A 24,050-nucleotide genomic window follows, 5' to 3' on the forward strand; every position below is an offset into this window, starting at 1 on the left:
CCGACACAGAACTGAGGTGGGTAAATGTTTTGTACAATTCGGTTTTTCTCTCGTTAGATTTGATCCTATGGGAAAATATCCGACGCATCCTGATATGTATCCTGCAGCTAGGCCTACTTCGATTCATTGTCCCTGGAAGTGAGTAGCATTCAAAGGATCCGTTATCTCCCGTGGTAAATGTCAGCTCCAGTCTATATCAAAATTATTCATTTGGAGCCAACCGCTTGTTGCTCTGTCTGCGCTAATTTACCGTATTTAGCCTACCTAACATGCACACGGTGACCATGCATTGTGTAGACTACCGTCAGTTCTTTGGTTTGTTATGCGGGTAGGTAGATAGTTTCACTACAGCTCTTTACTTTCAGATTAGATGGAGAACCAACCGGTGAGGTTAGCAGCTCTGTGTGGCTTAATTTGGCGCGCACTGTCTTCCTAACGAACCAGTACCCGATTAGCGAGTGCTCACCGGGACCATCCAGGACCATGGACAGAGAATGATTAGTGGGTAATAGCCTGTTCTGCAGCCCAGATCTCAGTGTTTTCTGTCCTGCCCATGGCTCCGTACCTGCAGTGCTGCAGAGGAAAGGAAAAGCGCCCCTCCCCCACTCTGCATTATGACAAATCAAGGAAGGCAGGAAGCTGTGTACGTACCATTAGCACATCACAGCACAGTTTCAGAATGAACGGATAAGGGAAAGAGAGCCCAATAGCTTTAGCTTATACCCGACTGCAAATTTAAACTCTTGTTATTATTATTAAAGAATGGGAATTCAATGATGTAGGTTAATGAGAATTATGGATCAATATAGGCACACAAATGGTTAAGTGTCGCATTACATATATAGTAGCTCTGGAATGGTGTCTTTTCTAGGTTACGTTTATCTGTGCTGTAGCGCGTGCAAAATGTCATTAAATGAAGCATGTAAAGGCAGCGGTATACAATGCATTAGGTGGACATATGAACATCTATATCGTACTATATTCTTTATTTTAATAGAATAAATTGTGCAGCTGTAAAATGGCTACATATTCACTGAGTGGACAAAACATTAGGAACACCAGCTCTTTCCATGACAGACTGACCAGGTGAATCCAGGTGAACGCTATGATCCCTTATTGATGTCACCAGTTAAATCCACTTCAATCCGTGTAGATTAGGGGGAGGAGAGGTTAAAGAAGGATTTTTAAGCCTCGAGACAATTGAGACATGGATTGTGTATATTTAAGTGCTTTTAAATGGGGTATGGTAGTAGGTGCCAGGTGCACCGGTTTGTGTCAAGAACTGCAACGCTGCTGGGTTTTTCACGCTCAACAGTTTTCCGTGTGTATCAAGAATGTGGCACCACCCAAAGGACATCCAGCTGATTTGACACAACTGTGGGAAGCATTGGAGTCAACATGGGACAGCATCCCTGTGGAACCCTTTTGACACCTTGTAGAGTCCATGCCCCGACAAATTGAGGCTGTTCTGAGGGCAAAGGGCAGGGGGGATGATCCTGGATTGTATCACCTTGTTATTTTTTCTCTTGTCACTAAGGTTACTGACAATGAGTATGTTAATCATACCAGCCACTGCAGTCCCGGCGTAAACAGCATTAAGAAAACCACAATCTATCCACTTTGATTTACATTGAGTTGAGTGTTTCTTAAATAGAGCATTGCAACAATGTAGTATGTAAAACAAGCATTTGTAGCATTTCGCTACATTCGCATTAAAATCTGCTAACCATGTGTATGTGACAAATAAAATTTGATTTAAAGAAAAGGGGGAACTCGCATACCTTCAGTCCTGCCAGGTTTATGGAAAAAAAGACTATACTAAATAGAAAGGAAATCTCCAACACACAAACAATTGCTATGTTGAGTTTTTAAACATGAATGGATCAACTGACACCAGTCTGAATCAGTTTCTCTCACCAATCATCTGGATCCAATCTGAATCAATTCACCTGAGACAAGTGACCAAGGGATGGCCTGTTCAACCACCCAGGCTTAGGTTGCGCCCCCCCCCCCCCCCTCACATGCTACCCTATTCCACACATAGGACTCGGGTCAAAAGTAGTGCACTATATAGGGAATAGGGTGCTATCTGGGACTATACCAGCTGCTTCAGGGCTCTGTCGATTCTAGCAGGATGAACTTAACAAACACCATGTAGTATTTATAAGTATCATCAGGACAGGCATGAGGCAACAGAGTCATATATCTGAAAAGCCAGCATGAAATCTTTGGACATGAACAGAGTGGAAAAATACATCAAATAAATGATTACCATACATGGCAAATGAGAGGATCCAAAATAACCGGCAAAATGCAACCACAACCACAACCACAAGCCAATGCCAATAGCAAGATAATATCAAGGCAGAGAGCGGGAGTGGGTAAAGGGTTAATAGAAGTTGTAAGGTAATAGATCAGACTCTGTTTTCCCTCAGCTCCTTAGCTTACTGTGGAGTGTAGAGTAGTGAGACTGGTTCTATGAATGGACCTGTGAGGCAGAGACAGTAGGGTGAGTGTACTGTATGAATGGACCTGTGAGGCAGAGACAGTAGGGTGAGTGTACTGTATGAATGGACCTGTGAGGCAGATAGAGTAGGGTGAGTGTACTGTATGAATGGACCTGTGAGGCAGAGAGAGTAGGGTGAGTGTACTGTATGAATGGACCTGTGAGGCAGATAGAGTAGGGTGAGAGTACTGTATGAATGGACCTGTGAGGCAGATAGAGTAGGTTGAGTGTACTGTATGAATGGACCTGTGAGGCAGATAGAGTAGGGTGAGTGTACTGTATGAATGGACCTGTGAGGCAGATAGAGTAGGGTGAGTGTACTGTATGAATGGACCTGTGAGGCCGATAGAGTAGGGTGAGTGTACTGTATGAATGGACCTGTGAGGCAGATAGAGTAGGGTGAGTGTACTGTATGAATGGACCTGTGAGGCAGATAGAGTAGGGTGAGTGTACTGTATGAATGGACCTGTGAGGCAGAGACAGTAGGGTGAGTGTACTGTATGAATGGACCTGTGAGGCAGATAGAGTAGGGTGAGTGTACTGTATGAATGGACCTGTGAGGCAGAGACAGTAGGGTGAGTGTACTGTATGAATGGACCTGTGAGGCAGATAGAGTAGGGTGAGTGTACTGTATGAATGGACCTGTGAGACAGATAGAGTAGGGTGAGTGTACTGTATGAATGGACCTGTGAGGCAGAGACAGTAGGGTGAGTGTACTGTATGAATGGACCTGTGAGGCAGATAGAGTAGGGTGAGTGTACTGTATGAATGGACCTGTGAGGCAGAGACAGTAGGGTGAGTGTACTGTATGAATGGACCTGTGAGGCAGATAGAGTAGGGTGAGTGTACTGTATGAATGGACCTGTGAGACAGATAGAGTAGGGTGAGTGTACTGTATGAATGGACCTGTGAGGCAGAGACAGTAGGGTGAGTGTACTGTATGAATGGACCTGTGAGACAGATAAAGTAGGGTGAGTGTATTGTATGAATGAATGGTGGAGGGATACACTGGTTCCGCCGCACCACGTCTGCCTGGGAGCCGGTGGTTCTTGATTATTCAATCCCACTCCCTCAAGGGGCGTCTGCAATGCAGCTGTCCCGTCAGCCCACTCCTGTACTCTCCTCCCCTCTCTTCACCATGCCCTACTTTAGCCTGTCAATGCACAGTCGCACACACACTGCAGTAGCAACACTCTATCCCAGCTCAGCTCCACACACACACACACACGCACACGCACGCACACACACACATCCCTGCAGTGTCTCACTCTATTGCAGTCTAAATATACTAATTCACAAGACTTCCTGCTGCGAAGCCCTTGAGCCCGAGTCTTCATTGTGCAGCCAATCTAAATACCCATGTGTGCCGAGCAACATACACTCACGTATGTCATAGTGGTTCTAGGAGATCTATTTGCAGTAATGCCAAGACTCTTAACATTCATGATCAACTTAGTTGATTCACTGCAGCTATTAGATATTGATCCTGACATGTCTATCAGAACACAATAGCATCGTCTGAAAGACACAGGACAAGGACTGGTGCTCTTCATGGTTCTGGGCCATGGTCCAAATCAAACCCAAGATGAACTGAGTTTCTACTACAGTTGATCCACTGCAATTGGGTCGTTCCACGAACGGAGTGCCGTTTCACTTTAATATCTTGCACCAATATTGAAGGTTGAAAGGCCGTTTTATTAAACCAAGTGCCCTTCAATATAGACCACATGAAGAATTCATCCAATCAGATGTTTTATGTATGAATAAAGACTTGCTTAAAGTGTGAAAATGCTGCATTTAGACATGTCCCTCTGTGACTTCTAGGAAGATTGTAACCCACTTAACCCCAACACGTTTTATCATTACTGTAAAGCCCCCGTTATTGTTTCTTTGACAAAGTCATTTAAGTAATTTCATGTGATTCCTCTAATCACGTGAAAGGTCTGTCCCTCGTTTTAATGTCAACCCTGTCGCGTGAACTGAACTCTGGTTTCAATATGGTGTAACGGTATATGTGCATCTTTTTTCATGTTCAAAAGAAACATTGCATCTCTAAAAGGCAAATGGCCATGTAAAAAGCAAGAGCTGGTTCTACTGTTTTTGGCCATTTTCTAGTTTTCTAGTTTTGTGGTGGAAAACTGAGGGCGTCAAGCACAACACGTCAACCCTGTTCCCCATAGATAGACAGGCTAGAATTTCTTAAGCAATTACAATTCATTTGTAATTGTAATGAAGCTTGCATTCAATTGCCCCTCCCTGTTGCACACAACAAGCTTCCATTTCCTATGACATGGGATTTATGGCTGATTGAATCGTTAACCCTGTTACTTTATGTGGCACTTAATAGTCTCTTAGTGTAGTCATTTTGGTATTAACCTCTTGAGATGGGAAAATGTGTTTTGTATTATGTTGAACATGTGCTCTGTATGGCAGAATGTTAAAACTAGGTGAAATAAAATCTTTACACTACCCAAAAGGTACTCATTTGACCCAACTATTGATCCTGACATCAGAAAACATTGAAGACACAGAACAAGACTAGTGTTCTCCATGGTCCTGAAATAAAACCTGATCCCAAGATCCCAATGGAGTTGACTCACTGCTGCTATCACACCTGATGACTGATGACTAGTGTTCTCCATGGTCCTGAAAGCCCATAATGAAGTTGATTCACTGCAGATATTGATTCCGAAATGTCTATCAGACCACATTATTAACACTACTGGATCCTCTCACAGATACAGGACAACAGGAAAAGGACTAGTGCTCTCCAATGTACTGAAATCCAACTCAATCTTCAAGTAATTACTGTCCATCATGGACCATGGACACACCACCACACAGCCACATGCCTCTAGAACAGCCTCTAATGTAAATGGACAGGTAGTTGTGATTTGTGACACTCAGAGCAGCAACACGACAGCACAGCAGAGAGTCATTTAGGATGAGCCAGCAGATAGCACTTCACTGGTGCCCAGGGCAGAAGGACAGGGAGAGGGAGAGCAAGAGAGAGAGAGAAAGAGAGAGGGGAAGTAGAGAAAGAGGGGGAAGCAGGGAGAGAGAGAAAGAGAGAGTGGGAAGCAGAGAGTGAGAGAAAGAGACAGGGAAGGAGAACGAGAGAGAAAGAGAGACAGGTTAGGAGAACGAGAGAGAAAGAGACGGGATCGAGAATGAGAGAGAAAGAGACGGGGAAGGAGAATGAGAGAGAAAGAGAGGGGGAAGCAGTGAGAAGAAGAGAGGGGGATTCAGAGAGAAACAAAGAGACACAGAAAGACATAGTGAGGCAAAAAGAGAGAGGAAGATAGACCGAGACATCTTACCGTCCAGTGAGAGCCAGTCGTGTTGTGAGGAGGGCAGTGAGGGCAGAGCGCGGGCTTTGTACTCAAACACCACTGAGTTAGAGATGATCTGGTTACTGGCAGTCACCTGCAGTGTCACCAGCCCAGTGTCATGAGCTGTGGACAGAGACAGACAGAGGGAGTCCGAGTCAGACGCTTCACTGATAACTGCTACAACTCCAACACTCCTGACTCTAACCACCTGTAGACCTCATAGGCACATTATATTCTTCTTCTTGAAACTTCTCAGTGGCCAGGGACACAATCTCAACTGAGGAACAGAGACAAAAGATAACGACTGATATCCCTGGTAGGTACAGTACACGGTGTTTCCAGTTTAACCCTGGTGGAAGGACCAGAGGGTGTGCAAAGGCCAGGCCACTGAGACCAGTCTTACCTGGGCAGTAGCAGCGTAGCACCCCAGGCTGGATGAGAGAGGCAGGGACAGATATCTGATCAAACAGGCAGCTGTAGTTAGAGCTGGCCTCCTGCCATGGACCAGTGATGAGCACCTTCACTCCTCCCTGAAACAGATAGCACACAGACTCACAGGGCGGGAAACTGGATCATCTGGACCTATACTGGGTATTAGGGAACAAGTGTGAATTTGGCCATGATTTAATGTAATGCTGCCATCTTATGGAGAATAGTAGGAATAACGTGAACACAGGGACGTAATTTTCAAACTGCTGCCACCTAGCGGTGGAAGACTGGCATTACACAACCGTTTATTGTCTCTGCTATATTTACTGCGTTGCCGTCCTGTGGTTGGACATTTTTCTGTCTGACCAAAGTGGTTGCCATCTTGTGGATGAACAGTGTCATTGGCGTTAAACCGAAGTTCTCTGTACATAGTCCACTCCCCTTCCTTACTTATTTACTTGGACAGTGAAGCTAAAACTTTGAATTTGGCTCTATACTCCAGCATTTTGGGTTTGAAATGTTTTATAAAAAGGTGACAGTACAGATTGTCACTTTTTATTTGAGGGTATTTTCATACATATCTGTTGTACCGTGTAGAAGTGAAAGCATGTTAGACTATCTAGTCCCCCCGATTTGAAGGTGTCATAAGTATTTGGACAACTTCACTTCTGGTGTATTCAATTTAGTCAAATTTTTTAGTATTTGGTCCCATATTGCTATAGCACAGAATGACTACGTCAAGCTTGTGACTCTGCAAACTTGTTGGATACATTTGCAGTTTGAGGCATAAATAAATACATAAATACAGAGGCATAAATATCATGCCCCCCAAAAATACCCCCATGTCTTGGGGGTATGCTAACCTCCCCTGTTATTGTAATGTATGGGGTATGATACTTTTGGATCTGTAACTTTCTCACTCATCATTATTCACGATTCATTCATGATTATCGGTAATCATGGCAGCATCCACAATAATGTAAAAGTGTTCAGAAAGATATTGTATTCTTATTTACAATAAAAGAGTCTCCAAAATGACACAATACATTATGTATCATCCATTTATATTTCCATGGGGTGGCAGGTAGCCTAGTGTTGGGCCAGTAACCAAATGGTTGCTGGATCGAATCCCCGAGCTGACAAGGTAAAAATAAGGCAGTTAACCCACTGTTCCCCGGTAGGCTGTCATTGCAAATAAGAATTTGTTCTTAACTGACTTGCCAAGTTTAAAAAATATATATATATATAAAAAATATTTAAAAAATACATGTTTGCCCATGGAAGAAATGCCCAGAAAGAGACTTTTTGGACCTCACTGAGAAATAGAAACTATGATATTATTTAAAAGCTTACAAACAGGATGGTCAAACTATTTTATGATATATATTTTTTTAAATTAAAAAACTTTAACCTTTAAATATTTGCACATGTAGTAGCTTACACGCTAATTTACATCATCTGAGGTGTTTGTGTTGTGGCCGCCATCAGTTGAGACACAACATGCTCCTGAATACAGGGTGGGTGTTGTTTCATTAATAGAAATAGCGTTCATAGAATGGACCTATCCCTTCAGACCACTGCAATTTAGATGGTACAGCATTGACATTTAACTTTTAACTTCTAATTACTAGAGGACCACCGGTCCACCCACTGTCGAATGTTAACCTAAATAGTAATGTCTATTCTACTATCTATATTTCTATGATTTCAATATGTTTCCAATGGAGGACAGTTTAATTTAAAACAACAGGTATTCCCATTCAAGTCAACATTCTCTGTTGTGTGGACCTCCAACCATCTTTGTAGTACTACTTGAAAGTTGAAATTTAAATTTGATTCCACTTTTTAATACATTTATCAGTCAAAATATGACACCCACCTTGTATTGAAGAGCATGCTGTGTCTCAACAACACATGATAGATGATATCAAATAGGGTCTAAATGACAAAATATGCAAATATGAAACAAATTGGAGTGTAAGTAAGCGTTATTAATTGACATTGAAGGTAAAAAAAGGAACATTATTACATGTATATTTTTTTCCTCCAGAAATGATCAAATAGTTTGACCACCCTGTTTCTAAGCTTTTAAATAATATCAACCGTTTCTATTTCCCAGTGATGAAGACCTGGATGTCTCATGGTATGCTGGGGTGTGCAGAATAGGTCAACTATGAGCACCTTTATCTCCTGAATGTTCGGACATTCAGGTCCAAAAAGTCCCCTTCTGAGCACTTCTACGACGGGCAAATATGTATGGAAGGTATCGTTCAAATCAAAAGGGGGTGCTGTCAAAAAGTGACTGAATTCAAATGGATTTATCCCACAACATAATCACAAACACAAGCAAAACAAACTGCAAATGCATCCAACAAGTGTGTGTATTCACAAGCTTGATGTAATCATTGCGTGCTAGGAATATGGGACCAAATACTTACCTTTTGACTGTAAATATAATACACTATAAGTGAATTTGTCCAAATACTTATGACACCTTCAAATGGGGGGACTAGATACATAAAGTGCTTTCCTTTCTAAACGGTGAAACAGATGTGTGTGAACATACCCTCAAATGAAAGGTGACATTCTGAACTGTCGCCTCACATAAAACACTTGATGTCAAATCCAACATGCTGGAGTATAGAGCCACATTTAAAGTTCTAACTTCACTGTCCAAATAAATACATAGGGGAGAGTACATTATTGATCTGCCATCCTGTGGTTGAACAGTGTTACTGGCATTACACAGACTCTACTCTCTGTTTTGTACATTATTGAGCTGCCATCCTGTGGTTGGACAGTGTTACTGGCATTACACAGACTCTACTCTCTGTTTTGTACATTATTGAGCTGCCATCCTGTGGTTGGACAGTGTTACTGGCATTACACAGACTCTACTCTCTGTTTTGTACTTTATTGAGCTGCCATCCTGTGGTTGGACAGTGTTACTGGCATTACACAGACTCTACTCTCTGTTTTGTACTTTATTGAGCTGCCATCCTGTGGTTGGACAGTGTTACTGGCATTACACAGACTCTACTCTCTGTTTTGTACTTTATTGAGCTGCCATCCTGTGGTTGAACAGTGTTACTGGCATTACACAGACTCTACTCTCTGTTTTGTACTTTATTGAGCTGCCATCCTGTGGTTGAACAGTGTTACTGGCATTACACAGACTCTACTCTCTGTTTTGTACATTATTGATCTGCCATCCTGTGGTTGGACAGTGTTACTGGCATTACACAGACTCTACTCTCTATTTTGTACTCTATTGAGCTGCCATCCTGTGGTTGGACAGTGTTACTGGCATTACACAGACTCTACTCTCTGTTTTGTACTTTATTGAGCTGCCATCCGGTGGTTGAACAGTGTTACTGGCATTACACAGACTCTACTCTCTGTTTTGTACTTTATTGAGCTGCCATCCTGTGGTTGGACAGTGTTACTGTCATTACACAGACTCTACTCTCTGTTTTGTACTTTATTGAGCTGCCATCCTGTGGTTGAACAGTGTTACTGGCATTACACAGACTCTACTCTCTGTTTTGTACTTTATTGAGCTGCCATCCTGTGGTTGGACAGTGTTACTGGCATTACACAGACTCTACTCTCTGTTTTGTACTTTATTGAGCTGCCATCCTGTGGTTGGACAGTGTTACTGGCATTACACAGACTCTACTCTCTGTTTTGTACTTTATTGAGCTGCCATCCTGTGGTTGGACAGTGTTACTGGCATTACACAGACTCTACTCTCTGTTTTGTACTTTATTAAGCTGCCATCCTGTGGTTGAACAGTGTTACTGGCATTACACAGACTCTACTCTCTGTTTTGTACTTTATTGAGCTGCCATCCTGTGGTTGAACAGTGTTACTGGCATTACACAGACTCTACTCTCTGTTTTGTACTTTATTGAGCTGCCATCCTGTGGTTGGACAGTGTTACTGGCATTACACAGACTCTACTCTCTGTTTTGTACTTTATTGAGCTGCCATCCTGTGGTTGGACAGTGTTACTGGCATTACACAGACTCTACTCTCTGTTTTGTACATTATTGAGCTGCCATCCTGTGGTTGAACAGTGTTACTGGCATTACACAGACTCTACTCTCTGTTTTGTACTTTATTGAGCTGCCATCCTGTGGTTGAACAGTGTTACTGGCATTACACAGACTCTACTCTCTGTTTTGTACTTTATTGAGCTGCCATCCGGTGGTTGAACAGTGATATTACAGTTCATTCAAACTACGTTGATATGTACAGGTAACTGCCAAAACAAAGGAAACAACAACATAAAGAGTCTAAATAGGGCGTTGGACCACCACGAGCCAGATCAGCTTCAAAGTGCCTTGGCATCCATTCTGGAACTCTGTTGGAGGGATGCAACACCATTCTTCCACCAGAAATTCCATTATTTGGTGTTTTGTTGATGGTGGCGCCGCTCCAGAATCCCATAAGTGTTCAATTGGGATGAGATCTGGTGACTGGCATATGGTTTACATCATTTTCATGCCCATCAAACCATTCAGTGACCTGTGGATGGGGGTATTGTCATCCCATGAGTGCATAGCAATGGTAGCCAAAATATTGAGCAACTGGGCCTACCAAGCGTTTGTTTCTGTACTTTTTACAACCTGTTTCTCCCCAATTGGTAGTTACAGTCTTGTCCCATTGCTGCAACTCCCATACGGACTCGGGAGAGGCGAAGGCCGAGAGCCATGTGTCCTCCGAAACGCGACCGTGTCAAGCCACACTGCTCATTTAACCCAGCCGCACCAATGTGTCGGAGAAAACACGTCCAGCTGGCGACTCGAGGTCAGCTTGCAGGCACCCGGCCCACCACATGGAGTCGCTAGAGCGCGATGGAACAAGGAAATCCCGGCCAGCCAAACCCGCCGACGTTGGGCCAATTGTGCACCGCCTCATGGGTTTCCCGGTCATGGCCGGCTGTGACACAGCCTGGGATTGAACCCGGGTCTGTAGTGATGCCTCAAGCGCTGCAATGCAGTGCTTTATACAGTGGCGCCACTCTGGAGGCCTCCAGCCCACCATTTTTATACATGACCCTAAGCATGATGGGATGTTAATTCGTTGGTTAGAAATTGCTCAGGAACCACACCTGTGTGGAAGCACCTTCTTTCAATATAGTTTGTATCCCTCGTTTACTAAAGTCTTTCCTATATTTTGGCAGTTCAGGTTGGTTGAAGGAGATCCATTATTTCTGTCTGACCAAAGTGAAACTTGAGAAAATGCCTCTCTCTATGCGTTTACCCAATCACAACTACAAAACTATGTTGTAACTACATTTGGTAACTCAACTGGAGTGTAATGCTTTGTGAAATTAGGAGTACATGCACTGCTAGCGTGGTGGAAGCTCACCTCAGGGTAGGACCACTCGGGCGAGTAGTCAGTGACCATGAAGAGTCTCCCTGTGGCCTGCAACATCCCCAGAGCCCCGTGGGCCACGGCTGCAGACACCACCTCCGCCACGTCCATGTATGCCAGAGAGCCTGACTCCGTCCCTGCACCCCCAGCCCCCGCACCCAGAGACTGAGGGCTGCAGCACGGCTGGAGACAGAGCTCTGAGGGGCTGTATCCTGCCCCCCGGGCCCCTCCTACCCCTCCGTCCTCCTGGCCCTGCTGGGGAGCTCCACTAGGCGTGGCCTGACCCTCTGAGCCGTGGTTGGCCACCAGCTGGTGGTTGTAAAGAGCTCCCCCGGCCGCCATGTTGGTTCCACTACCGTCCACAGAGATGAAGTCATTTATGAGGTCAGAGAACTGGTTTCCAAAGGAGATGTCGAAGTGGTCCAGGCTGATCTCCATGCCTCCCCCTCCTGCTCCGCCGTTAGAGCCCGATCCGCCCAGGCCCTGGTGGGGCCCTACGGTGTTGTAGAGGCCCTGGACCATCCCAGCCCCCTGGAGGAGGGGCTGCAGCTGCTGCTGCTGCTGTGAGCGGTTGCTGCCGTCGTTGTTGATGCCATTTCCGTTATGCATGGTCACTCCTTCCCCTCCTCCTCCGCCTCCCTGACCTCCTCCACCGTTGGCCTGCTGCAGGTAGTGCTCTGTCCCTCCTCCCTCTGGGTTGCCTCCTCCACAGGCCTGAAGGTGATCCCCAGGCTTCAGTAGGCCCTCTCCATTCTCTGTTCCCCCTGCCTGGCCTGAGCCCACGCTTCCTGGCTGCTCCAGACCCACCACCTCCTCATGCTCTGGTCCCAGCCCAGGGAAGCCCCCCTGGTACTGTAGAAGCTGGAGAGACCCAGGCCCCTGCCCTGGCCCCTCGGTGGGGGAGCCCCCGTTGCAGTTGGCCCTGTGGTGGCTCTGGTGGTGGTGGTGGAGGTGGCCGTTAATGCCAGGGGAGTCCGTCTTGACCACCTGCAGGCCCATGTAGGCTGTGGAGTCGTGGGAGTTGTGCTCCATCAGATGAGTCTTCTGGCCCATGGAGGACCTGCCCTGCTGGGCCTGGCCGGACTGCTGGGTGTCCTGGAGGAAGAAGCTGGGCGAGTGGCTCTGGTGGGAGAGGTGGGGGCTGTTTATAGCCTGGCCATAGCCCACTGACCCAGCCCCGGAGGAGTATTCCTGCTTGGCATCGATGGCGCTGAAGTCCATCTGCTCCAGGGTGGTGCTGGGGCTCAGGCCTCCTCCAGAGGGCAGCAGAGAGCCAGCCGGGGTCAGGCCGAGGGAGCCCTGCGCTGAACCAGCCCCAGAGGAACCAGCTCCACCTCCTCCACAGCTCACCACCGCCCCCACCTGATAGCCCTGCTCTGTGGCCAGCTGCTGCTCGAAGGACATGTCCTCCGTCTTGATGTTCTTCACCAGAGCAGAGTTGAAGCTGTATCCAGAGTCTGACATGGATGGAGAGCGCTGCATACTGCCGTTGGTGCCATTGGAGGAAGAGGAGGAAGAGGAGGAGCTGCCGCCCCCCTTCAGCCTGCTGCCCCCGTAGGTCTGGCCCTGCTTGGGGTTGTTGAGGAAGCAGTCAGGGTCAAAGTTCATGGTGGTCTCAGGTATCTTCATGCCTCCGGCATCCAGGCTGCTGGACAGGACCAGCTCCTCAGACACACCGGCTGCAGACAGCATGGACAGCCCATCTGCTCCCCCTGCCCCCCCGGGACCCTCCCCTGCCCCTCCGCTGGGGAAGGCAAACTTGTGGTTGTCTGCCACCACACCGGACAACACCAGTCCCTGGGAGGCTGCGTCGGGGCCCATGAGGTGGGCGTTGGGGCCCCCATTGGGTGACATGCTGTAGCCGGGGTCCCCGGTCACCTCGGACATGAATACACTCTGGGACAGGCTGGACAGGACGGAAGCCACGTGGCCCATGCCCGTCACCACGGGACTGTCAGCCATGTCTGGGTCGCTGTTCAGCCCGCTGCTGATGGACACGGGGGAGTTCTGGGTGGTGTCAGGGACCTCCACCTGGTTGGTAGAGGACACCTCGGTGCTGTTCTGGTGCAGGAGAACAGGCTTGTGGACCTTGCCGTTGCGTTTCTCCCTGGCGCTGCCGCCTCCCCCTCCGTAACTTTTCCCCCCCCCTCCATGGCTGCTGTGCTCGGTCTTGCCCTCGGACACGTCGTTGTTCTGGACCTCAGAGTGACCGCTGCTGTAGCCTCCACGGGGGTCCACCTTGGGGGAGATGATGCGGTGTTTGGCGCTGTTGCACTTGTGGTGCACACTGCTCCCTGCGCCTGTTAGAGGGAGATAGGAGAGGTTACTGAGAGATAGCTCTAGGTACAGGAGAAGTCATCAGTCATTTACAAAGAATGCAGAATAGTACAGTGAATTTCCACTTGTCCCTTAAATCTCGCTGCATTAATTACTTTCATTTGACTCCTGGGACTCTTTCATACTCTTGCTTGTGCCTGTCCTTTCCCCCCCCGTCAACGTTACGACTGCGGAAATGTCTGTAATCACCTGTCAAACACACCCCGGTACTGGCTGAAATGGGTTCAATGGAATACACTGGCTACGAGAATATTAGTCGGAGATTTAATGAACTGTCTCGACACGTCACAAGAAAGAGAAGAAAGAGAACTTTATTTTAATGGGTGTTCATTTTTGGTGGAATTGAAAAAAGTTAGAATTTAATACAGTTTAAATATTTACAAATTACTATTAACTAAAAAATATAAACGCAACATGTAAAGTGTTGGTCCCATGTTTGAAATAAAAGATCCAAGACATTTACTATACTCACAAATAGCTTATTTCTTTCAAATTTGGTTCACAAATTTGTTTAATTCCTTGTTAGTGAGCATTTCTCCTTTGCCAAGAGAATCCATCCACCTGACAGGTGTGGCACGTCAAGAAGCTGGTTAAACAGCATGATCATTATAAAGGTGCACAAAAAAAGGACACTCTAAAATGTGCAGTTTTGTCACACAACACATATTTTGAGGGAGCGTGCAGTTGGCATGCTGACTGCAGGAATGTCTACCATAAGCTGCCTCTAACATCGTTTTAGAGAATTTGGCAGTACGTCCAACCGGCCTCACAACCGCAGACCAGGTGTAACCACACCAGCCCGGGACCTCCACATCCGGCTTCTGATCTCAGCCACCTGGACAGCTGATGAAACTGGGTTTGCACAACCGAAGAATTCTGCACAAACTGTCAGAAACCATCTCAGGGAAGCTCATCTGTGTGCTCATTGTCCTCACCAGGGTCTTGACCTGACTGTAGTTTGGCGTCGTAACCGACTTCAGTGGACAAATGCTCACCTTCGATGGCCACTGGCACGCTGGAGAAGAGTGCTCTTTACGGATGAATCCCGGTTTCTACTGTACCGTGCAGATGGCGTCGTGTGGGCGAGCGGTTTGCTGATGTCAACGTTGTGAACAGAGTGCCCCATGGTGGCGGTGGGGTTATGGTATGGGCAGGCATAAGCTACGGACAATGAACACAATTGTAATTTATCGAAGGCAATTCGAATGACCAGAGATACCGTGACGGGATCCTGAGGTCCATTGTCCTGCCATTCATCCGCCGGCATCACCTCATGTTTCAGCATGATAATAAATAGCCCCATGTCACAAGGATCTATCTGTAGACAATTCCTGGAAGCTGAAAATGTCCCAGTTCTTCCATGGCCTGCATACTCACCAGACATGTCACCCATCTGGGATGCTCTGGATCGACATGTACGACAGCGTGTTCCAGTTCCTGCCAACATCCAGCAGCTTCACATAGCCATTGAAGAGGAGTGGGACAACATTCCACAGGCCACAATCAACAAACAGCCTGATCAACTCTATGTGAAGGAGGTGTGTCGCGCTGCATGAGGCAAATGGTGATCACACTAAATACGGACTGGTTTTCTGGCCCCTACCTTAAGGTATCGGTGACCAACAGATGCATATCTGTATTCCCAGTCATGTGAAATCCATAGCCTAATGGATTCATTTAAATTGACTGATTTCCTTATATGAACTGAAATTGTTTCATGTTGCGTTTATATTTTTGTTCAGTGTAGATACGCTGAAATGAAAGCAACTTTTGAAGATGAACACTCGGATTATAGTGATATTATGTCTGATTTTGCAAATGATTTTATTTTATTTAACTAGGCAAGTTACTTAAGAACAAATTCTTATTTACAATGACTGCTTACACAAGCCAAACCGGGACGATGCTGGGACAATTGTTCGCCGCCCTATGGGACTCCCAATCACAGCTGGTTGTGATACAGCCTGTAATCGAACCAGGGTCTGTAGTGACGCATCTAGCACTGAGATGCAGTGCTTTAGACCACTGTGCCACTCGGGAGCCCCAAACAATGTAAAGTATGTATAAATAGGGGTAATCTAGAGCCAAGCGTGTTGATTTTTAATGTATCCTGCTATTGACACACTTGTTGAATTATGCAACAGAACGTGACTACAACAGTAATTCATGAGGTAGTCTAGACAGAGCAGGTGAGTGCAGGTAGGGTAGACAGAGCAGGTGACTGCAGGTAGGGTAGACAGAGCAGGTGAGTGCAGATAGGGTAGACAGAGCAGGTGACTGCAGGTAGGGTAGACAGAGCAGGTGAGTGCAGGTAGGGTAGACAGAGCAGGTGAGGACAGGTAGGGTAGACAGAGCAGGTGAGTGCAGGTAGGGTAGACAGAGCAGGTGAGTGCAGGTAGGGTAGACAGAGCAGGTGAATGCAGGTAGGGTAGACAGAGAAGGTGAGTGCAGGTAGGGTAGACAGAGCAGGTGAGTGCAGGTAGGGTAGACAGAGCAGGTGAGTACAGGTAGGGTAGACAGAGCAGGTGAGTACAGGTAGGGTAGACAGAGCAGGTGAGTGCAGGTAGGGTAGACAGAGCAGGTGAGTGCAGGTAGGGTAGACAGAGCAGGTGAGTGCAGGTAGGGTAGACAGAGCAGGTGACTGCAGGTAGGGTAGACAGAGCAGGTGACTGCAGGTAGGGCAGACAGAGCAGGTGAGTGCAGGTAGGGTAGACAGAGCAGGTGACTGCAGGTAGGGTAGACAGAGCAGGTGACTGCAGGTAGGGTAGACAGAGCAGGTGAGTGCAGGTAGGGTAGGCAGAGCAGGTGAGTGCAGATAGGGTAGACAGAGCAGGTGACTGCAGGTAGGGTAGACAGAGCAGGTGAGTGCAGGTAGGGTAGACAGAGAAGGTGAGTGCAGATAGGGTAGACAGATCAGGTGACTGCAGGTAGGGTAGACAGAGCAGGTGAGTGCAGGTAGGGTAGACAGAGCAGGTGAGTGCAGATAGGGTAGACAGACCACGTGACTGCAGGTAGGGTAGACAGAGCAGGTGAGTGCAGGTAGGGAAGACAGAGCAGGTGAGTGCAGGTAGGGTAGACAGACCAGGTGAGTACAGGTAGGGTAGACAGAGCAGGTGAGTACAGGTAGTGTAGACAGAGCAAGTGAGTAGACAGAGCAGGTGAGTGCAGATAGGGTAGACAGAGCAGGTGAGTGCAGGTAGGGTAGACAGAACAGGTGAGTACAGGTAGGGTAGACAGAACAGGTGAGAGCAGGTAGGGTAGACAGAGCAGGTGAGTACAGGTAGGGTAGACAGAGCAAGTGAGTGCAGGTAGGGTAGACAGAGCAAGTGAGTGCAGGTAGGGTAGACAGAACAGGTGAGTACAGGTAGGGTAGACAGAGCAGGTGAGTAGACAGAGCAGGTGAGTACAGGTAGGGTAGACAGAGCAGGTGAGTACAGGTAGGGTAGACAGAGCAAGTGAGTGCAGGTAGGGTAGACAGAACAGGTGAGTACAGGTAGGGTAGACAGAGCAGGTGAGTAGACAGAGCAGGTGAGTACAGGTAGGGTAGACAGAGCAGGTGAGTACAGGTAGGGTAGACAGAACAGGTGAGTGCAGGTAGGGTAGACAGAACAGGTGAGTACAGGTAGGGTAGACAGAGCAGGTGAGTGCAGGTAGGGTACACAGAGCAGGTGAGTACAGGTAGGGTAGACAGAGCAGGTGAGTTCAGGTAGGGTAGACAGAGCAGGTGAGTGCAGGTAGGGTAGACAGAGCAGGTGAGTACAGGTAGGGTAGACAGAGCAGGTGAGTGCAGGTAGGGTAGACAGAACAGGTGAGTGCAGGTAGGGTAGACAGAGCAGGTGAGTACAGGTAGTGTAGACAGAGCAGGTGAGTACAGGTAGTGTAGACAGAGCAGGTGAGTAGACAGAGCAGGTGAGTGCAGGTAGGGTAGACAGAGCAGGTGAGTGTAGGTAGGGTAGACAGAAGAGGTGAGTACATGTAGGGTAGACAGAACAGGTGAGTGCAGGTAGGGTAGACAGAGCAGGTGAGTACAGGTAGGGTAGACAGAGCAGGTGAGTGCAGGTAGGGTAGACAGAGCAGGTGAGTGCAGGTAGGGTAGACAGATCAGGTGAGTACAGGTAGGGTAGACAGAGCAGGTGAGTGCAGGTAGGGTAGACAGAACAGGTGAGTGCAGGTAGGGTAGACAGAGCAGGTGAGTACAGGTAGTGTAGACAGAGCAGGTGAGTACAGGTAGTGTAGACAGAGCAGGTGAGTAGACAGAGCAGGTGAGTGCAGGTAGGGTAGACAGAGCAGGTGAGTGTAGGTAGGGTAGACAGAGCAGATGAGTGCAGGTAGGGTAGACAGAGAAGGTGAGTACAGGTAGGGTAGACAGAGCAGGTGAGTACAGGTAGGGTAGACAGAGCAGGTGAGTACAGGTAGGGTAGACAGAGCAGGTGAGTACAGGTAGGGTAGACAGAACAGGTGAGTGCCGGTAGGGTAGACAGAACAGGTGAGTACAGGTAGGGTAGACAGAGCAGGTGAGTACAGGTAGGGTAGACAGAGCTAGTGAGTGCAGGTAGGGTAGACAGAACAGTTGAGTACAGGTAGGGAAGACAGAGCAGGTGAGTAGACAGAGCAGGTGAGTACAGGTAGGGTAGACAGAGCAGGTGAGTACAGGTAGGGTAGACAGAACAGGTGAGTGCCGGTAGGGTAGACAGAACAGGTGAGTACAGGTAGGGTAGACAGAGCAGGTGAGTGCAGGTAGGGTAGACAGAGCAGGTGAGTGCAGGTAGGGTAGACAGAACAGGTGAGTACAGGTAGGGTAGACAGAGCAGGTGAGTACAGGTAGGGTAGACAGAGCAGGTGAGTGCAGGTATGGTAGACAGAGCAGGTGAGTGCAGGTAGGGTAGACAGAGCAGGTGACTGCAGGTAGGGTAGACAGAGCAGGTGAGTGCAGGTAGGGTAGACAGAGCAGGTGAGTGCAGGTAGGGTAGACAGAGCAGGTGAGTGCAGGTAGGGTAGACAGAGCAGGTGAGTACAGGTAGGGTAGACAGAGCAGGTGAGTACAGGTAGGGTAGACAGAGCAGGTGAGTACAGGTAGGGTAGACAGAGCAGGTGAGTACAGGTAGGGTAGACAGAGCAGGTGAGTGCAGGTAGGGTAGACAGAGCAGGTGAGTGCAGGTAGGGTAGACAGAGCAGGTAAGTGCAGGTAGGGTAGACAGAGCAGGTGACTGCAGGTAGGGTAGACAGAGCAGGTGACTGCAGGTAGGGTAGACAGAGCAGGTGACTGCAGGTAGGGTAGACAGAGCAGGTGAGTGCAGGTAGGGTAGGCAGAGCAGGTGAGTGCAGATAGGGTAGACAGAGCAAGTGAGTGCAGATAGGGTAGACAGAGCAGGTGACTGCAGGTAGGGTAGACAGAGCAGGTGAGTGCAGGTAGGGTAGACAGAGCAGGTGAGTGCAGGTAGGGTAGACAGAGCAGGTGAGTGCAGGTAGGGTAGACAGAGCAGGTGAGTGCAGGTAGGGTAGACAGAGCAGGTGAGTACAGGTAGGGTAGAAAGAGCAGGTGAGTACAGGTAGGGTAGACAGAGCAGGTGAGTACAGGTAGGGTAGACAGAGCAGGTGAGTACAGGTAGGGTAGACAGAGCAGGTGAGTGCAGGTAGGGTAGACAGAGCAGGTGAGTGCAGGTAGGGTAGACAGAGCAGGTAAGTGCAGGTAGGGTAGACAGAGCAGGTGACAGCAGGTAGGGTAGACAGACCAGGTGACTGCAGGTAGGGTAGACAGAGCAGGTGAGTGCAGGTAGGGTAGGCAGAGCAGGTGAGTGCAGATAGGGTAGACAGAGCAAGTGAGTGCAGATAGGGTAGACAGAGCAGGTGACTGCAGGTAGGGTAGACAGAGCAGGTGAGTGCAGGTAGGGTAGACAGAGCAGGTGAGTGCAGATAGGGTAGACAGAGCAGGTGACTGCAGGTAGGGTAGACAGAGGTGAGTGCAGGTAGGGTAGACAGAGCAGGTGAGTGCAGGTAGGGTAGACAGATCAGGTGAGTACAGGTAGGGTAGACAGAGCAGGTGAGTGCAGGTAGGGTAGACAGAACAGGTGAGTGCAGGTAGGGTAGACAGAGCAGGTGAGTACAGGTAGTGTAGACAGAGCAGGTGAGTACAGGTAGTGTAGACAGAGCAGGTGAGTAGACAGAGCAGGTGAGTGCAGGTAGGGTAGACAGAGCAGGTGAGTGTAGGTAGGGTAGACAGAGCAGATGAGTGCAGGTAGGGTAGACAGAGAAGGTGAGTACAGGTAGGGTAGACAGAGCAGGTGAGTACAGGTAGGGTAGACAGAGCAGGTGAGTACAGGTAGGGTAGACAGAGCAGGTGAGTACAGGTAGGGTAGACAGAACAGGTGAGTGCCGGTAGGGTAGACAGAACAGGTGAGTACAGGTAGGGTAGACAGAGCAGGTGAGTACAGGTAGGGTAGACAGAGCAGGTGAGTGCAGGTAGGGTAGACAGAGCAGGTGAGTGCAGGTAGGGTAGACAGAGCAGGTAAGTGCAGGTAGGGTAGACAGAGCAGGTGACAGCAGGTAGGGTAGACAGACCAGGTGACTGCAGGTAGGGTAGACAGAGCAGGTGAGTGCAGGTAGGGTAGGCAGAGCAGGTGAGTGCAGATAGGGTAGACAGAGCAAGTGAGTGCAGATAGGGTAGACAGAGCAGGTGACTGCAGGTAGGGTAGACAGAGCAGGTGAGTGCAGGTAGGGTAGACAGAGCAGGTGAGTGCAGATAGGGTAGACAGAGCAGGTGACTGCAGGTAGGGTAGACAGAGGTGAGTGCAGGTAGGGTAGACAGAGCAGGTGAGTGCAGGTAGGGTAGACAGATCAGGTGAGTACAGGTAGGGTAGACAGAGCAGGTGAGTGCAGGTAGGGTAGACAGAACAGGTGAGTGCAGGTAGGGTAGACAGAGCAGGTGAGTACAGGTAGTGTAGACAGAGCAGGTGAGTACAGGTAGTGTAGACAGAGCAGGTGAGTAGACAGAGCAGGTGAGTGCAGGTAGGGTAGACAGAGCAGGTGAGTGTAGGTAGGGTAGACAGAGCAGATGAGTGCAGGTAGGGTAGACAGAGAAGGTGAGTACAGGTAGGGTAGACAGAGCAGGTGAGTACAGGTAGGGTAGACAGAGCAGGTGAGTACAGGTAGGGTAGACAGAGCAGGTGACTGCAGGTAGGGTAGACAGAGCAGGTGAGTGCAGGTAGGGTAGGCAGAGCAGGTGAGTGCAGATAGGGTAGACAGAGCAAGTGAGTGCAGATAGGGTAGACAGAGCAGGTGACTGCAGGTAGGGTAGACAGAGCAGGTGAGTGCAGGTAGGGTAGACAGAGCAGGTGAGTGCAGGTAGGGTAGACAGAGCAGGTGAGTGCAGGTAGGGTAGACAGAGCAGGTGAGTACAGGTAGGGTAGAAAGAGCAGGTGAGTACAGGTAGGGTAGACAGAGCAGGTGAGTACAGGTAGGGTAGACAGAGCAGGTGAGTACAGGTAGGGTAGACAGAGCAGGTGAGTGCAGGTAGGGTAGACAGAGCAGGTGAGTGCAGGTAGGGTAGACAGAGCAGGTAAGTGCAGGTAGGGTAGACAGAGCAGGTGACAGCAGGTAGGGTAGACAGACCAGGTGACTGCAGGTAGGGTAGACAGAGCAGGTGAGTGCAGGTAGGGTAGGCAGAGCAGGTGAGTGCAGATAGGGTAGACAGAGCAAGTGAGTGCAGATAGGGTAGACAGAGCAGGTGACTGCAGGTAGGGTAGACAGAGCAGGTGAGTGCAGGTAGGGTAGACAGAGCAGGTGAGTGCAGATAGGGTAGACAGAGCAGGTGACTGCAGGTAGGGTAGACAGAGGTGAGTGCAGGTAGGGTAGACAGAGCAGGTGAGTGCAGGTAGGGTAGACAGATCAGGTGAGTACAGGTAGGGTAGACAGAGCAGGTGAGTGCAGGTAGGGTAGACAGAACAGGTGAGTGCAGGTAGGGTAGACAGAGCAGGTGAGTACAGGTAGTGTAGACAGAGCAGGTGAGTACAGGTAGTGTAGACAGAGCAGGTGAGTAGACAGAGCAGGTGAGTGCAGGTAGGGTAGACAGAGCAGGTGAGTGTAGGTAGGGTAGACAGAGCAGATGAGTGCAGGTAGGGTAGACAGAGAAGGTGAGTACAGGTAGGGTAGACAGAGCAGGTGAGTACAGGTAGGGTAGACAGAGCAGGTGAGTACAGGTAGGGTAGACAGAGCAGGTGAGTACAGGTAGGGTAGACAGAACAGGTGAGTGCCGGTAGGGTAGACAGAACAGGTGAGTACAGGTAGGGTAGACAGAGCAGGTGAGTACAGGTAGGGTAGACAGAGCAGGTGAGTGCAGGTAGGGTAGACAGAGCAGGTGAGTGCAGGTAGGGTAGACAGAGCAGGTAAGTGCAGGTAGGGTAGACAGAGCAGGTGACAGCAGGTAGGGTAGACAGACCAGGTGACTGCAGGTAGGGTAGACAGAGCAGGTGAGTGCAGGTAGGGTAGGCAGAGCAGGTGAGTGCAGATAGGGTAGACAGAGCAAGTGAGTGCAGATAGGGTAGACAGAGCAGGTGACTGCAGGTAGGGTAGACAGAGCAGGTGAGTGCAGGTAGGGTAGACAGAGCAGGTGAGTGCAGATAGGGTAGACAGAGCAGGTGACTGCAGGTAGGGTAGACAGAGGTGAGTGCAGGTAGGGTAGACAGAGCAGGTGAGTGCAGGTAGGGTAGACAGATCAGGTGAGTACAGGTAGGGTAGACAGAGCAGGTGAGTGCAGGTAGGGTAGACAGAACAGGTGAGTGCAGGTAGGGTAGACAGAGCAGGTGAGTACAGGTAGTGTAGACAGAGCAGGTGAGTACAGGTAGTGTAGACAGAGCAGGTGAGTAGACAGAGCAGGTGAGTGCAGGTAGGGTAGACAGAGCAGGTGAGTGTAGGTAGGGTAGACAGAGCAGATGAGTGCAGGTAGGGTAGACAGAGAAGGTGAGTACAGGTAGGGTAGACAGAGCAGGTGAGTACAGGTAGGGTAGACAGAGCAGGTGAGTACAGGTAGGGTAGACAGAGCAGGTGAGTACAGGTAGGGTAGACAGAACAGGTGAGTGCCGGTAGGGTAGACAGAACAGGTGAGTACAGGTAGGGTAGACAGAGCAGGTGAGTACAGGTAGGGTAGACAGAGCTAGTGAGTGCAGGTAGGGTAGACAGAACAGGTGAGTACAGGTAGGGAAGACAGAGCAGGTGAGTAGACAGAGCAGGTGAGTACAGGTAGGGTAGACAGAGCAGGTGAGTGCAGGTAGGGTAGACAGAGCAGGTGAGTGCAGGTAGGGTAGACAGAACAGGTGAGTACAGGTAGGGTAGACAGAGCAGGTGAGTACAGGTAGGGTAGACAGAGCAGGTGAGTGCAGGTATGGTAGACAGAGCAGGTGAGTGCAGGTAGGGTAGACAGAGCAGGTGACTGCAGGTAGGGTAGACAGAGCAGGTGAGTGCAGGTAGGGTAGACAGAGCAGGTGAGTGCAGGTAGGGTAGACAGAGCAGGTGAGTGCAGGTAGGGTAGACAGAGCAGGTGAGTACAGGTAGGGTAGACAGAGCAGGTGAGTACAGGTAGGGTAGACAGAGCAGGTGAGTACAGGTAGGGTAGACAGAGCAGGTGAGTACAGGTAGGGTAGACAGAGCAGGTGAGTGCAGGTAGGGTAGACAGAGCAGGTGAGTGCAGGTAGGGTAGACAGAGCAGGTAAGTGCAGGTAGGGTAGACAGAGCAGGTGACTGCAGGTAGGGTAGACAGAGCAGGTGACTGCAGGTAGGGTAGACAGAGCAGGTGACTGCAGGTAGGGTAGACAGAGCAGGTGAGTGCAGGTAGGGTAGGCAGAGCAGGTGAGTGCAGATAGGGTAGACAGAGCAAGTGAGTGCAGATAGGGTAGACAGAGCAGGTGACTGCAGGTAGGGTAGACAGAGCAGGTGAGTGCAGGTAGGGTAGACAGAGCAGGTGAGTGCAGGTAGGGTAGACAGAGCAGGTGAGTGCAGGTAGGGTAGACAGAGCAGGTGAGTGCAGGTAGGGTAGACAGAGCAGGTGAGTACAGGTAGGGTAGAAAGAGCAG

At 49.0% G+C, this 24,050-nt stretch overlaps 1 protein-coding gene across 9 annotated transcripts in view; it reads right to left on the reverse strand.

Annotated features, from left to right (window-relative positions):
• Window positions 1-24,050, reverse strand: part of LOC110492148 (calmodulin-binding transcription activator 1) — a 499,040-nt gene that overhangs the window by 27,843 nt on the left and 447,147 nt on the right. For all 9 annotated transcript variants that reach the window (XM_036947094.1, XM_036947088.1, XM_036947092.1 and 6 more), the window contains 3 exons: window positions 11,644-13,949; window positions 6,242-6,368; window positions 5,827-5,961 (listed from right to left, as the gene is read on the reverse strand). In XM_036947094.1, the coding sequence (XP_036802989.1) occupies window positions 5,827-5,961; window positions 6,242-6,368; window positions 11,644-13,949 (2,568 nt within the window). The remainder of the gene's footprint in view (window positions 1-5,826; window positions 5,962-6,241; window positions 6,369-11,643; window positions 13,950-24,050) is intronic.

This window comes from Oncorhynchus mykiss, chromosome 16 (genome assembly GCF_013265735.2).
Source record: "Oncorhynchus mykiss isolate Arlee chromosome 16, USDA_OmykA_1.1, whole genome shotgun sequence".
In the NCBI taxonomy this organism is placed as follows: Eukaryota; Metazoa; Chordata; class Actinopteri; order Salmoniformes; family Salmonidae; genus Oncorhynchus; species Oncorhynchus mykiss.